This window comes from Ictidomys tridecemlineatus, chromosome 11 (genome assembly GCF_052094955.1).
Source record: "Ictidomys tridecemlineatus isolate mIctTri1 chromosome 11, mIctTri1.hap1, whole genome shotgun sequence".
NCBI lineage: Eukaryota > Metazoa > Chordata > Mammalia > Rodentia > Sciuridae > Ictidomys > Ictidomys tridecemlineatus.
This window is the reverse complement of record NC_135487.1, coordinates 59,880,454-59,896,820: the sequence shown is the minus strand read 5'-3', so window position 1 is coordinate 59,896,820 and position 16,367 is coordinate 59,880,454. Positions and strand designations below refer to the sequence as shown.

The 16,367-nt window shown below is 35.6% G+C and overlaps 1 protein-coding gene across 1 annotated transcript in view; it reads right to left on the bottom strand.

Annotated features, from left to right (window-relative positions):
• Positions 1-11,807: 11,807 nt before the first annotated feature.
• Positions 11,808-16,367, bottom strand: part of Acadm (acyl-CoA dehydrogenase medium chain) — a 36,064-nt gene continuing 31,504 nt past the window's right edge. Inside the window, exons 11-12 of the mRNA XM_078026508.1 lie at positions 14,298-14,546; positions 11,808-12,800 (exon numbers count right to left, since the gene is read on the bottom strand). Coding sequence (XP_077882634.1) covers positions 12,729-12,800; positions 14,298-14,546 — 321 coding nt within the window. The 3' untranslated portion in view covers positions 11,808-12,728. The remainder of the gene's footprint in view (positions 12,801-14,297; positions 14,547-16,367) is intronic.

Below are 16,367 nucleotides of genomic sequence, written 5' to 3'. Positions count from 1 at the left end.
TTTTTGTCATTAGTTTTGTTGTTGTTGTTTGTTTGTTTGTTTGTTTTGTTCTAGGGATTTAGCCCAGGGTTGCTTAACCACTGAGCCCTTTATATTTTTTTGAGACAATGTCTTGCTAAGATGCTTAGGGCATTGCTAAGTTGCCCAGGCTGGCCTCAAACTTACAATCCTCCTGTCTCAACCTTCTTAGCCCCTGGGATTATAGGCATCCACCACCACCCTGGCTTATCATTAGTTTTTGTCTAACTGATCATTCTAGTTGTTTTGTTTTCCAATAGTGGGGATTGAACCAGAAGCCCTCTACCACTGAGCCATACCCCCAGCCCTTTTATTTTATTTTGAGACTGTCACACTAAGTTGCTGAGGCTGCCCTCAGACATATCATCTTCCTGCTTCAGCCTCCTGAGTCAATGAGATTGCAGGTGTCCCCACCATTCCTGGCTGTGTCTGATCATTCTTATATGTAGTCTTGGATTCCAGAATCTGTTATTTTTAACTTCTTTTTACTTTTTTCCATAAGACTGATTGCTTATTTATTTTAGAGATTTTTGGGGTGAAAGCTCCTATTAGAAGGTGTTTTTCTCTGGAGAATATTTGCATTTGCTTCTGACAAAGGTCAAATGGTCCAAATTACCTAAATCTACATTATGCATACTTGTAATAAATGCCCTATATAGCTGACACTCAACTAGAGAAAATAGCTCAAATAAGAACTGTTTCTGCTGGACATAGTGGTGCACGCCTACAACCCCAGCAGCTTGGGAGTCTGAGGCAGCAACTTAGCAAGGCCCTAAACAACTTAGGGAGACCCTGTCCCAAAATAAAATATAAAAAGAGTTGGGGATGTGGCTCAGTGGATAAGTGTCCCTGAGTTCAATCTGTGGTACCCCCGCCAAAAAAAGTTTCTATCATTAATGATCCTAGTGGGAATGACAGATGGTAAATAATCTATGATTAAATTCTATGATAAAGGCAAGCTCAGTATCCTGGAAAAAAGGTGTCTAAATCAATGGGGTGAAGGCAGTATGGTAGGTATGTAGTACAGAAGAGGTGGACACCCAAGGAATTTTTTAGAAGATGGTTTAAGCTGCAGTAGTCCAGAGGGGCTGATGCCTAAAAATTTCTGGACCCCAGGTCTGAAAATTTTTTTAGATTTATACTCATTGGGGGTTTACACCCAAGGCAGGTTACATAACAGTTATTCTTTGTCCTGTGTTTTAGATCAGACAGGTTTCACAAGTTTTTACCAAGGAAAACAGAACTAATAACTTTTGCACAGCAGCAAGCTTGATTGCAGCTCTAGCTTTTATAAGAAAGTTGGTCTTTACAACAAAGAGGAACCCTCAAACCATAATGAGCTCTCTGCAGAAATACTTTATAAAAGGAATACATTCTTTGTAATAATCTTTCTCACAAGAGAAGCTTAGTTATGGTAGAAGTCTTTAGAGAAGCTTAATTATGGTGGGGATCTTTTTGATGGGGATATCTGGTGGCTGAATCAGTAGAAGAAAGTAGAGGAGAGAGAAACTGATCACATGTCCTAGGAAAATCAGTCCATGAAATAAAAATGATACATGCCTCAAATCCAAGACATAGCATTATTCAGATTGTGTCAATATTGGATGAAGGAATGAAAACTATACCTCACTTCCTACTTTATAAATTCACTGAACAAATATGAACTGGATACCCAAAATGTGCCACATAGTTTAGGTTCTGGATATACAATTGTGAATAAAATAGAAATACATATAAGAAATATATTATTGTAATCACTCTCAGTAATTCTGTTTCTAGGTATTTCTCCTACAGATAAGGGATACCAAGATAAGGTATGAAGTGATTTATGTGTAAGAATATTCATAGATGGGGATATATCTCAGTTGGTAGAGTGCTTGCCTAGCATGCACAGGCCCTGGGTTCAATCCCTAGTACCACCACACACAAAGAAAATTTATAGTAGCAGTTCTCATAATAGCGAAAATTTATGAATATTTTAATTGACCATCAAAAGATCAAATAAATTATGATACATTAATTATTCAGTTATTTAAAAAGAATAAAGAAGCTCTATACATATTGCTATTGAAATATTTCAAAATACACTAAGTGAAAAGAGGATTTAGGGTGTAGCATAGTGGTAGAGCACATGCTTAGCATTTGTTATGAGGTCCTTGGTTTAATTCTGAGTGTGTGCTCCCCCCCTCATATATATGTGTGTGTGTGTGTGTGTATGTATAAATAAAATAGTGTATAAAATGTACTATGTATATACGTACACACACACACACACACACACACACACACACACATAAATGAGAACAAACATAAAAGGTACCAAACTGTACAATATGCTATTTGTGAGGAAAGCAAAGGAAAAGTACATACACATATTTGTGGATATATGGGATTGCTAAAAGTAGTTACCTACAAGGAGATGAAATAGTTGGCTGAGGAAAAGGATATGAGAAAGGTTTGGAGTCAGGATGCAGCTCAATGGTAGATAACTTGTCTAGCATGTACAAGACCCCTAGCACTGTAGGGAAAAGAAATTCTATACTTTCTTTATAATTTCAGATTTCTTTCCTCCATTTTTGTTAAAGCAGCTCAAGTTGACTAAAATATATAGTACTATACATCACAGTTTGGTAGTGGGGATTGAGATAAGAATGATACATGCTTCAGATTTTGCACATGCTGAGCACATGCTGTACCACTGAGATATCATCCGAGACATAATAGTACTTCTTAAATGATGTTTAGTTTTGTTTGTTAATGAAGACGCTAGTTAGTCTCAATTTCCTAAACTTTTTATATTGGTTTATTGATCAAATTAACTAACCTAACTTCTACATAGTTTAGAATTTTGAAAAATATTATATTTGAATTCTACTAAATTGAAACCTAATTTTAATAACTCTTCTTTAAAAAAATTCCATCAGTATTTTAGAGTCATGTCATTTTGAAGAAAAATGTTTAGGAAATTTGAAATTTTGAACTGATTGATTTTACTCCAAATCAATTATGCTTATTGTTTCTTAGAATAGTGAATCATTTATTGCTAAGCATTCTTTTAAATATGTATACTCTACTTAGGAGTTGTATCTTTAGGTCAAGTTAATAGTGTTTCTTAAATGTCAATTTAAGGTGGAGAGGGATGGCTATAGTTATATAAAGTCGTGTTATATTCATGAGCTTTGTTGGTTTGCTAAAATGTTTGCATGACAATTCTCAGTGATCTACTTTCTAGCCTTCTCTGTGAAACAGAAATTAGTTTCTTTGGAAGCTGGGGTATAGCTCAGTGGTAGAGCATTTACCTAGCATGCATGAGGCACTGGATTCAATTCCTAGCAACACGCACACCAATTTTTTTAATTTAAGAAAGGACGTTAGTTTTTCTGACTAAAGTATAAAAAGAGTCATGTAACTACAAATGGGAATAATAGTGACAGAGAAATACAATTATGCATGTGTTTTGGATTTTTAGGAGCAGAAGAGTTTTGTTCTAAAGTATTGGTTTGTTCTGGAACATGACAATGTGAAGTGCAAAACTTAAGAAAAGTGAATTTTATTTGCCTTGGTATATATTACCTACTTCTGAAAGATATTGGATAGTGCTACAATTTTGGCAAAGTTCACTCAATTTTACTGAGCTTGTTTCTTTGGCTTACTCATTAACTCCCTCACCAACAATGTTAAAGGCTTATTTTTACCTTCTGTTCAGATAGATTTTGAGTTTTATCAGATAAATTTTCTTTGCTCTATATATTGACTTTGTCATATCCTTAATTTTTAAGAAAAGGAACAAAGTTTCCTCATTTGGAAATAGCTAAAGTTCTTTATAATTGTTAATAAATATAACAATACTTATTAATAATATAAATAATCATACCCTTGATATGTTTATTTTTTAAGTATTTATTTTCTCTTGAAATAAAGTAACCAAATGGTCTTTCTCAGCTGTCCATGATCCTATTTTAATCAAGTGATATCTGATATCTCTTTTGATTTTATCTTCTCAGGGTTAAATCTTTAATGAATTACTTAATTAATTTTGGACACTGGTGTTGAATTCCGCACCTTGCTCATGCTAGGCACATACTCTATCACTAAACTATATTCCCCAGTATCTAATTCTTTAATTTAGAAAAATAAAAAATTTCATGATATATTTTATATCTAGAAATCTCTTTGAAATTTTCTGGAGAGCCCCTAGAAAATCACAGAAATCTGTTCTTTGACCTTATAGAAAGAAAGATGTCAAAAATAATTAGGTTTATTTCTTTATTTCAGGTGCTCCATACTTCCTAGCAACACTATTCTAAGATCATCATAGGAAAAGTGACAAATAAGTCAGAAAAGTGAAAGCCTTTCTTGGCTCAAATTTATATAGGTAAAATTTTACTAATATAAATATATCTCAAATTACACACTTTATGAGAAGGTCCTAGGGATTTTTGCAGTGCTCTTATTTCCCTTGGAGTAAACGATGATCAAATTCTTGAGAAATAATTACATACTATGCTGTAATAAGAAATTTTACTCTCCTCCCTTCTGATATTCAGCCTGTTATATCTTGATATTTGCTTGAAGGCTGTAATATAGTCAAGAGGTCAAACTTTGTGCCTTCAAGAAGCGACAGTCTCAGAGTGTCTTGAGATGCTATCAGATGCTTTGAACTGTAACACTTTGACCTACTGTTAAATACTTAAAAGAAGAAGAAGAGCCTTTGTAGGACTCTATTTAGTTTGGAAATAGCTTCATGAAAGTAGTCCACTGATCCACAAGATCCATAATAATTACACAAGCAAATTTAATCACCATTGCTTTTTGAATATTGTTTAGTTGTAATGTTCTATTTTAGAGGTATATTAGGTATAGAGGTATAAGAGGTTAACTCTTCTTAACCTATCTTTTGATCTATTTATTTTTCATCTTTGGAACATCAATTTTATTATAAGATTTGTGAGAAATAGAAATTTATTAAGAAGAACCTCTGCTATACCCCAAAACATGGGGGAAAGGGCAGAGAAGAACAGGGCTGGGGAAAATGTCCCAGGAAAAAGTTTTTGATGTCTCTTTCAGGTGGGGGCAGAGGAGCCCACTCGTCTCCAGGTGGCAGAGGAGGCCACGGGCAGGTTTCACTTCTCTAGCAGCTGTTCTGCATAAGTAAGATCTTGTGTGATCTGTCTACTTGACTTTGCCTATTTCTCAGCTATCTACTTTCATTGGAGCCACTTTTGTTCTGAGTCCAGGTTGTGTCTGTTCTCCTTTTACTGAAGCCACTTTTTTTCCCCACATTTTTTATTGGTGTATTATAATTGTGTATGCTGATGGGATTTGTTACATGTTTGTACATGCACACAGTACACAGTATAGCAATATAATTTGGCAAGTATCACTCCCTAGGTATAGCCTGTGGCCCCACCATGGGGTTACTCAGTGGAGATAGAGCTTTCTTCTGATGACACATCCTGAGTGTACTTGCTGCACTTTGCCTCCCACATATTGCTGCTCAATTGATCAGAAGTTGGAATGAAGGGGTGAAATGACATGCTGGAGGGAAGGGATGCTATGCTGGTAGTGGATGTGCTTACCCTGCAAGCTGCAAGGGGAGATGTTACGCAGTCTGGCTCTTTTGCTGCCCTTGGAAGCTGATGATCATGGAGCAAAGGGGAAGGAGTGAAGAGCAGACTCACTGGCACTCTTTGGGTAAAGGGTGAAGCTGGAAAGAACTGAGGGGAATGGACAATGCCAAACCTCCAGCTGTACAGGCTTAAGTTGGACTGTGCAGTCTGTCCCCTGGTTTTTCTGGTGCTGGAGCAGCAGTTATATCACCATTGCTTCATCACATTTTTTGGTTACCAGAGATACATAGGTATCATTTAGGCCATAACCCAGGTTAACCCAGGCCCATCATTATTGAGGGGTCCAGGTGTGTGGGAAGTGAGTGATGTGGTGAGTATTCCTCACCCTGGCCCAGCCACTGGTGCTCTTTGATTTGGTCTACTGTGGGCTTTTGTGTGGACCACAGTCAGTATTTGATGAAGCTTTTCACCTTGGCTGACATGTGGGAGAAGATGCACCTTGCATGCAGAACTTGCTTCCTCAGCTGCTCAAAAGTGGTCCCATTAAATAGGAGGCACCCTGTGACCATGAGGTACAGGAGGACACCCAGGCTTTAGACATTCACCACAGGGCTGTCATACAGTTTGAGCTCTAGAGTTCAGTATGCCAGTGTGACGCAGATCGTGTCCCACTTTTGTCCAGCCATGGAACTGCAAACCAGGCTGAAGTTACAGAGTTTGGTATTATTACCTCCAGCATCTTGAGTTCAATTTAGTGGGCTCTGTTTTTGTAAACTTAAATTTTAAAGTGGCCTATGATTTTAAGCCCTCAGAATACAGAAACTACTTGTAAGGAATCTCCTTGCATTTCATGGCAATACTCAATAGAAATATGTACTCCTTTTTACCTAGATATAATTGAATAAATTTATTGTATTAACCTAAAATTTTCTCTTCAAGAATAACTCATATGATCAGTTATGACAAGTGCTATCCAAAGCAAATTGACTTTATATGTGGTGTCAATGCCTACAAAACTGTTGCAATTAAATTGAAATAGTGCCAATCCCATTCTTACAGGTGTTAATGAAAGGTACTGTTTGGCAGGCCCAGAAATCTAGCAAATGTTTGAAGATACTCAGGAGAGAAGCTCACCCAAATTCTTAGATACTACAGGCAAAACCTAGTGGATAATTTTTTTTTTAAACAAGTGAGTCAGACTTTTTTTTTTTTAAAGAGAAAGTGAGAGAGACAGAGAGAATTTTTTTAATATTTATTTTTTAGTTATCAGTGGATACAACATCTTTGTTTGTATGTTGTGCTGAGGATCGAACCCGGGCCGCACGCATGCCAGGTGAGCGTGCAACTGCTTGAGCCACATCCCCAGCCCCCTAGTGGAAAATTTCTTGAGTTTGGTTCCCTATCCTTGGGATAGCAAGTTACAGAGCCTTTTAATAAAAGTCTAATGTTAGAATTTTTATGAAAAATTTCAGATAGAAATTAATCTTATATACTTAGTAATTGTTCAGTGTTTCATGGCTCTTTTTTTGCAAAGCAAATTTGAGATCTACAGGGTTAATTAACATTCTTGGGGAACCTAGGTAAGGTCAGGCCAAACCTAATAAACCTTTCTATTTGTAATCAAAATAATCTTGACCCATTACTTATGATTGTAAGGAAGAGACTCTTAAAAAACATCATAGAAGACTTAGATAAAACAGAATTACTGGATGTCCTTTTAGTAGAGTGCTAAGTACTACTTAATGCATCTTTTGCATATTATCTGAAGGGATATGCACCTTTGATTATCTTTCTGTTGGTCATATTATGGTTTGGATATGAAGTGTACCTCCAAAGACTCATGTGTTGAAGTCTTAGACCCCAGTATAAAATGTTCAGAGGGGGGCTCTTGGAAATTAATTGGATCATGCAGGCTGTGACTACATCAATATAGTAATGGACTAATCCTTGGATGGATTAGTACTTTGAAGGCATTATTGGAAGGTGGTAGAAAATATAGTAGTTGGGGCCTAAGTTAGAGGCATTAAGTCACTGGATGTGTGCCCTGAAAGGGAATTATCTTGTCCCCAGTCCATCCTCCCTCTTTCTGCTTCCTGGCTGCCATGAGGTGAGCAGGTTTTCTCCCTGACATTCTCCTACCAAGATGTTCTGCCTCACCTCAGGCCCAAAGCAATGGAACCAGCTGACCATGTATTGAAACCTCTGTAACTGTGAGCCAGAATAATCTTTTCTTCTTCTAAGTTGTTTTTTTTTTCAGGCATTTTGTTCCAGTGATGAAAAGCTGACTGACACAGGTATCACATTAGTTTACTTTGCATTTCTACAGTGAAATACCAGAGGCAGTTAACTTTACAAAGAGAAAAGCTTTATTTAAGTTTTAAAGGTTTAGCAAGCGCTACCACTCAACTGCATCACTTTGTGGTATGGATGGCAATGATTTTGTCAAAGCAAAAAGCGCGTCTCCAACCACAGCAGAAAGCTAGTGGCTCAGAGTCCCACAATCTTTTCCAGGGCACATCACCAATGTTCTCTCATTAGGCCTCACCTCACCACAGCATCTCCCAACATAGCCAGCCACCCTGGGGACCAAACCTTTACATATGACTTTTGGGAAATATTCATCCAAACCATAGCAACTAAACTGTTTCACAACTCTCTTAGAAATTAAATTGTAGAAAACAGAAAATAATACAAATAAACTATAACCTACAACTTATTTCTACTATGTAGGAAGATGGCTGCATTACATTTTATTGCCTTTTCAGGTACTAATCAGTTTCTTATCAGTGAGCAAATTCTGATTTGCTATATGTCTGCTCTTCAATTTTTTTTTTTTTTTTTTAGTACTAGGGACATAGAACCCAGGAGTACTTAACCACTGAGCCCCATCCCCAGTACCTGTTTTTTTTTTGTTTGTTTGTTGTGTTTTTGTTTGTTTTGGAGACAGGGTCTCATTAGGTTGCCTAAGGCCTTGCTATTGGACTCAGACTTGTGATTCTCCTGCGGAAGCCTTCCAAGTCATTATTACAGCACCACATACCAGCTGCTCTTCAATTTTTATAACAGTTTTTATGAGTTAAAATCTGTCACGTTGTTATGGTTTGGATGTGAGGTGTCCCCCAAAAGCTTACCTGTGAAACAATGCAAGAAGTTCAGAGGAGAAATAACTGGGTTGTGAGAGTCTTAACGGAATCAATGATTAATAATCCCCTAATATAGATTAACTGAGTGGTAACTGAAATGGTAGAATGTGGCCCAGGAGGTGGGGTTTAGGGGTGTGGCTTTGGGGCATATATTTGTATCTGGCAAGAGGAGACCTCTCTGCTTTCTGATCACCATGTGAGCTGCTTCCATGTACCACACTCATCTGCTATGATGTTCTGCCTCACTTCAAGCCCTGAGGAATTAAGCCAGTCTTCTATGGACAAGACCTCTGAAACCAAGAGCCTTCAAACTTTTCCTCCTTTCTAGTCATTCTGGTTGGGTCTTTTAGTTGCAACAGCAAAAAAGCTGAATAAAATAAGTGTTAAAATAAATAAATAAATCAAACACACTGTTGCCTGTGGAATGGTTTTTAATCTCCAAAGACCTCTTCTTCTGTTTAATCATGGGGTAATGTCTTAAAATTTGTGACTATAATTCTACAATCCATATCAATGGCACTTTCCCCCTTACCTTTCTTTTCTATTTCCTGCATTGTTTTACTTTTTTGAAGGCAAAGATGAAAGACAAGGATGGGGGCTGAGATGTGGGATAAGGATGTGGGCTGCATTGCTTACAAGTTGTTTGTTTTGCATTTCAAGTTTCATGGGAACTTCTCTATTGAGACTCAGTGTACTATCTTTCTTTTTCTGTATTCCCAAATTTCTCTCTCAGCCCTAGACAGTTAATGTCTATATGTGATGGTCAATTTAATATTACAAATATGCTATAGAGAGGTCTTATTCTATTGTGGAATCAAAGCTGAGAAAGCCAAACTATAAAACAGGAAGGAATGAAATGTGAGAATAAGAAGTGTTCGGAGTAAGAAAAGACTGTCTCATGGATTCCTCAAGACTGTCTGGTTATAGTCCCTTCTTGTAAATGATTCCATTCCCGATCTTCAGATCCAAGAGACATTTCAGTGTATTTAAGACACGTTTGTCTTCTTTGCTTAAAGTAGCTTAATTTGTTGTGACTCAAAAGTTATAATTCATATAAGTTGTATAATTGCTTAATGCTAAAAAGTATACTTCATATTCTCATATGGCCTTAAGAGCACATTTATATCATGTCTATAAGCTATATGTTTTAAACTGGTAGGTAAAATTTTGAATCTGCAAATTGCAAATTCAAATCTGCATTTGAAATGCATACTCTCTATTTAGCTTATAATTTCTATGTAATATTCAATTAAGAAATCTCTAAATCTTACCAATCTTGTGCTGTTGAAATACAATTTCAATATTAGCATTGAAAAAAAGTCATTTAAACTTTAAATAAGAAAACATTAAGCTGAGGACAGTGGTACATTCCTATAATCCCAGCAGCTCAGGAGGCTGAGGCAGGAGGACAAGGAGTTCAAAGCCAGCCTCAGCAAAAGCAAGGCACTAAGCAACTCAGTGAGACTCTGTCTCTAAATAAAATACAAAATAGGGCTAGGGATGTGGCTCAGTGGCTGAGTGCCCCTGAGTTTAATCCCCAGTACCCCACCCCCCAGTTAGATTTTTGTGGTATAATAAATGTGGTATAATACATATTTGGTCTTTGTCCACAGTTCCTGGCATAAAATCAAATTATATACAGGGTCTGTAACATATAGAGCATCTGAAATCTGATTTGTGAAATCTGTGAGAATAACTTAAAATCATTTTATCAAAGCTTGGGAAAAAAATCTTCAAAGAGGATATTTATGTTTTAAAAAGTTTGGAAAAACTAATTTACTTTGATAAAGATATCATGTATCATTCATAGTGAGCCATTTTCAAACATACCTGCATTTATGCTAATAAGGTGATTTAGGGTGGGACCCCTATATAGCCTCAAAAGGGTGTTGATCACCAGAAAGACCAATTAGAGTGTAATGATATGGATTCAAGTGTACATAGGACCCTCTGCCCGCAAATTCCCAAGTTGAGAAGTTGAAACTGTAACTCCCAGTGTGAAGGAATTTGGTGACAGTATTTAAGGAGTCAATTAAGATCACAGATAGGGCCTTTAATCTTATAGAACTGGTGTCCTTGTAAGAAAAAAAAGAAAACCAGAGCTCCCCCTAATCCAACCCTTGGTATAAGCACAGAGAAGATATGAGAATATGGTAAGAAGGTAGCAGTTTACAAGCCAGGAAGAGAGGATTCACCAGAAGACATCCCTAAGAGCACCTTGAACTTGAATTCTAGCCTCCAGAATTGAGAAAATAAGTTTCTATTTGCACCATCCTGTCTGCAGGGATTTTTTTTTTTTTTTTTTTTTAGGGAAGCCCTAGCAGACTCTCGTAAGTGGGGATTTTCAGCTTCTCCAGTGGGGTCAAAAGGAACTAGAGGTTGAACTCTATAAACACTCTTGAATGAGATTCAGGGAACTTCCAGGTTAGAGAACACATAGAGGTGCTGAGAACCTGTTGTGCTGGTAGAAGGCAGGGAAGCTCTATGTAGTGCCCTGCCCCCAAACCATGCCCTGTGTTCTCTTCCATTGGCTGTTCCTGAATTGTATTCTTTGTAATTTATAAACAGGTAAATGTAAATAAAGTGTTTTTCTAAGTTCTATGAGCCATTTTAGCAATTTATTAAACTTGAGGTGGCACCATGGGAATACCTAAATTTGTAGTCATATTGGACAAAGTAAGAACTTTGAGGACTGAAGACATATGATTGGCCTCTGAAGTGAAGGCAGTCTTGAGAGACTTGTAAGTTTGGGTGATACTAGAATAGAACTGAAATACAGGATATACTGATACAGAAAAATTGAAAAATCAGAAGTAGTACCAGAAAACATCTCAATTAAGTGTAACATTTTTGCAATATATATATTTTGAATTATAAAACATTTGCAATCTTTGGTTCTTGTTTTATATTTATATTTTCTGAGGTCTTTCATAATAATAGTCTGATTAAAAAATATATAGTTGGTAACATCATTGCAATTTAAAATCAAAACACGACCTGCATCTCATAGTAAACCTAGGAAGTATACATATTACATGAAGTAATAAAACTTCTAGAAAGAATACACAATGACACATTATTAAGCACTGAAAGATGATTTTATTTAAGTTCCCCTTCAAAATGCATGTACATGAATAAGATTGTACATGATAAACAAAAGGTTACCTAGAGTTCAACAGTCATAAAAATAATGTAGGGCAAATTTTATTGATTTAAATAAGGCAAGTAAAACATGAGGTCATCATAAAAAAGATTTTCAAGAAATTTCTCATAGTTGTATAATGAGCAAATATGAATATTGAAATTTTGGCTATTATTGTGCAGAAATGAAGGCAAGTACATTTCAAATTGTAAACACTTTTAATACATAATACCATTAAATCTTCAAAGTTGCTGACAAGTTGTTTGATGTTATCCAGATCCTATAATATTTTCTCAATGTAAATTTGGGCATATTTGAATTCATAGGCCCAATTTTATATCACTGGAAAATAATAAAATTCCAAGGTATTTCTGCTTCTTTAAGGCATCAAATGACAAATGTAATTTTCTTGGCTAATATAATTCAAGTACAGTGATACAAAGGGACCTACAATACTGGGGACTGAACCCAGGGCCTCACACATGGTAGGCAAGGAAAGTCAACCTACATTCCCAACCCTTTTAAAAATTTTTCTTTAATTTAAATATTTAATTTAAATCACTAAATTGAGGCTGGCCTCAAACTTGTGATCCTCTTGCCTCAGCCTCTTAAGTAGCTTGAATTATAGGTGTGCACCATCACAACATTGTGACAACACATAATTGTAATGAAACCAAATCTATCTGAAAAAAAGGGAAATCATAGAGTTGTTAAACAAAAGTGCAAACTAACATTAGAATCAATGGTATAGATTTATATAAGAATACTTATTTTAAAGCCCTTTCTCTTTTCTGAAACATAAACAGTAGATTGTATTCTAATTACTCAATGATTAACCACGTTTCTGTAGAGGTCTCAATTTTTATACCTGCTAACATGTTCACGAGCTATAATAAGCCTTTGAATTTGGGCAGTACCTTCATAAATCTGTAAGAAAAATATAAAACTAGGTTAAATATCTTTTGTACATAAATATCTTCATTTATTCAATATGTGGACAACAACAGAAGCTTCATTTTAATACTAAACTGAATCAAACCATATATAGGGTCTGTAGCATAAAGAGGGTCTGAAACCTGATTTTGTAAACCTGTAAGAATAGCTTAAAATCATTTTATCAAACTTTGGAAAAAGTCTTCAAATATCAAAGAAGAGGATATTTATGTTTCAAAAAATTTGGGAAAACTGAAGTTTAAAATTGCTGAAATACCTATTCAACTTTTCTGAATTTTCTTATCCAGTCACTTTCAGGAATTTTCTATTCTTCATATTAAACCTAATTTTTTCCCTCCTGCTTCTTAAGCACAGAGATATTAAAAGAAACAAAGAGGGGGGATTTGGTTTTGGTCACTTACATATTCCAAGTAGTAAGCACTCACTTCCATTCTAAGTTTCTAACCCTAGTTAGCCATTTGTTAGTTCATTTTCTCAGATGGTAGAGAAAAGTTAAATGATTGATAATAACATAATAATTACAAGCCTCAGGAAAGGGAGACTATTACCAGATAAACTTCTGATTTTGGATATGAACAAATTCTGGTCCTCAGTTTTTTCATGTTTAAATGGGAGGCTGCAGTATGTCTAACATATTATCTCTAGAATTCTTTTTTGGGGGGTGATTGGAGAGGTACTAGGGGATGAACTTAGGGACACTGAACCACTGAGCCACATCCTCAGCCCTAGTTTGTATTTTTTATTTAGAAACAGGGTCTCACTGCATTGCTTAGTGTCTAGCTTTTTGCTGAGACTGGCTTTGAACTCTGGATCCTCCTGCCTCAGCCTCCCGAGCTGCTGGGATTACAGGAATGTGCCACTTCCCCCAGCTTCATCTCTAGCATTCTAATTCCACTCAAGATTTCAAACGACTGGATTTGTCAAACAATTTGGTGGGGGTGAGGCAACAAGGGAAGGAATATTAAGGAGCATGTCTTATTTATAATTAAGCCATGAATGAAGAAGATGTCCATTTTTGTCTTATTTGCTAAATTATACCTAAGTTTTTCTAACCACAAATTTAATTTAGAAATCAAATATCACTGTCGCCTCATGGTGGCATCTGACTACAACTATGGTTTTAATGAATCTGAGTAATCAGGCAAGACTCAACATAATTTTAAATGGCATGCATACTTTTGGGGAGAGCAAAATGTGGGGTATAATTAGTTAAGATGTTAATACTTAAAGAACACTGATCCAGATATATATGTCTGCACTATTTACTTTGTTAGTCTAGTTCCTCTCTAGTCCTATACTTAATCAAAAATAACATTCTTTTTTGTTCAGGTTGGTTCTAAAAAGTAGTTCAGTCATCTATAATAGTGAGTTTTATATGACTAGTGGCATAAAATCTCTAAATAATAAAAAATCTATTATTTATGAATATTCTATCCCCCAATAAGCAACAAAAATCATTTTTAATCTTACCTGATAGATCTTGGCATCCCTCATTAGTTTTTCTACAGGATATTCTGTATTAAATCCATAGCCTCCAAAAATCTGCACAGCATCCGTGGCTAATTGATTTGCAATATCTCCAGCAAATGCCTTTGCAATAGAGGCATAATAGGTATTTCGGCGACCAGAATCAACCTCCCAAGCTGCTCTCTGGTAACTTAATCTAGCTAGTTCAACTTTCATTGCCATTTCTGCCAGCAAAAATGCTACTCCTTGGTGCTAGAATTAAAAAGAAAGCAATTTAAAGACACCTCTTGACAAAACTTAAAATTTTTCTCCTAAAACTTCTTTAAAAATTAATTTTAGACTTGCATAAAAGCTATTCCTACTTTCCCTTAATGTTAATGTATTATACAACTACAGTACAATGAGCAAGGGCAGGATATTCATAATTGGTATATTATCAACTAAACTACAGACTTTACTCAAATTTGGCCAGGTTTTCCACTATCCTTTCTTTTCCATGATCACACACTGAATTTAGTTATTTCTTCATAAGTTCTCTCAGGCTGTTTGCTCAGCTTTTGTCTTTCATGACTTTGCCCTTTGGAAGAATACTGATTGATCATTTTTTGTAGACTGTCCCTCAATTTGGGTATATCTAATGCTTTCCCATAACTGGTATAAGCTTATGTATGCACTTTGAGCACAAATACCACAAATTATATATATATATATTCTTCTAGTGTCTTTTAGGATATTTTTATTAGTAAAATTGCTACAGATAGAGAAAAATAGCATGGTAAGTTGTAAGATACTGATAACATGCTTCATAAACCCTAGATATTCATAACCGTATAGACATAAAACAAATATTGTCAACAATAGGTAAGTGCTCTATGATTTATATAGTCAAGATGTGTTACAAGATAGAATATGTTTACCATATATTATGTGAAATTTTCAAATATATAGTATAATTTGAAAAAATATACTCATAGAAAAAATAGTGAAATATTTTCTGAAATTATCTCTAGATGATAGAATCATGGAATTTTATTACTTAATTTAACTTATATTGTTATAATACAAAATATTTTACAATAAAATGACATGTGCTTTTAAATAATATACATTAAAAGAAGCTCTATAGGCATTCAGAAACAATAAGAGGACTAGAAACCTGTTCCTTTAGTAAGCACATCAAACTGGACTTTGAAAACTTAGATGTTATGAAAACCACATATGTTCTAATCTGACTACAAACTAATATAAACCAACCATCATAAAAAAACAGAACTGTTTAATTTCATATATTCACTATATTTAGTAACTGAAACCTGGCTGCACTGTTTTGGAATGTGACAAGTTGCTTGAGATTGACTTGGTAATTAGGTCTTCTAGGAGGCATAATTAACCAGTATGAATAACTCCTGTGTACAATAAGCAGGATAATATCCTCCCTTATTTAAACTTGCCTGAATTGTTTCCTTTCCTCTAATCCAATAATTCTTTCAGCTTTTTAAAAATTTTGTTATTTTTGAATAAGTAAAATAGCTATCTATTCAAAGTCAAAAACTGTAAGTGGATGTGGTTATTGTTTAGATCTTAAACGTCCCCCTAAAGCTCTCATCCTGAAGGCTTGGTCCAGAGCTGATGTTGCATTGGGAAGTAGTAGAAATTTTAGGAGGTAGGGGCCTCGGTGGAGGATTGGTCACTGGGGCATGCCCTTTAAGGGTATATTGGGACCCCAGGCCCCTACCCCCACCCCTCTCTGCTTCCTGGACACCAAGAGATGAGAAACAGCTCTGCTACATATTGCCAGCCATTATGTTCTGCCTTGCCACAGGTCTAAAGTGACAGTGCCTAGTAACCATGAACTGAAACCTCTGAAACCATGAATCAAAATAAATCTGTCTTCTGATTAAGTTGATTATCATAGGTATTTTGTCATAGCCACACAAAGCTAACACAGATATATAGTAAAAATGTTTCCTTTCTTATTCTACCATACCTGCCCACTACCTATCCCACTTAATTCCCCTCCTAAGAGTTAATCAATGTTCAGTTTTTTTAAATTCTCATAGATATTCTCACATA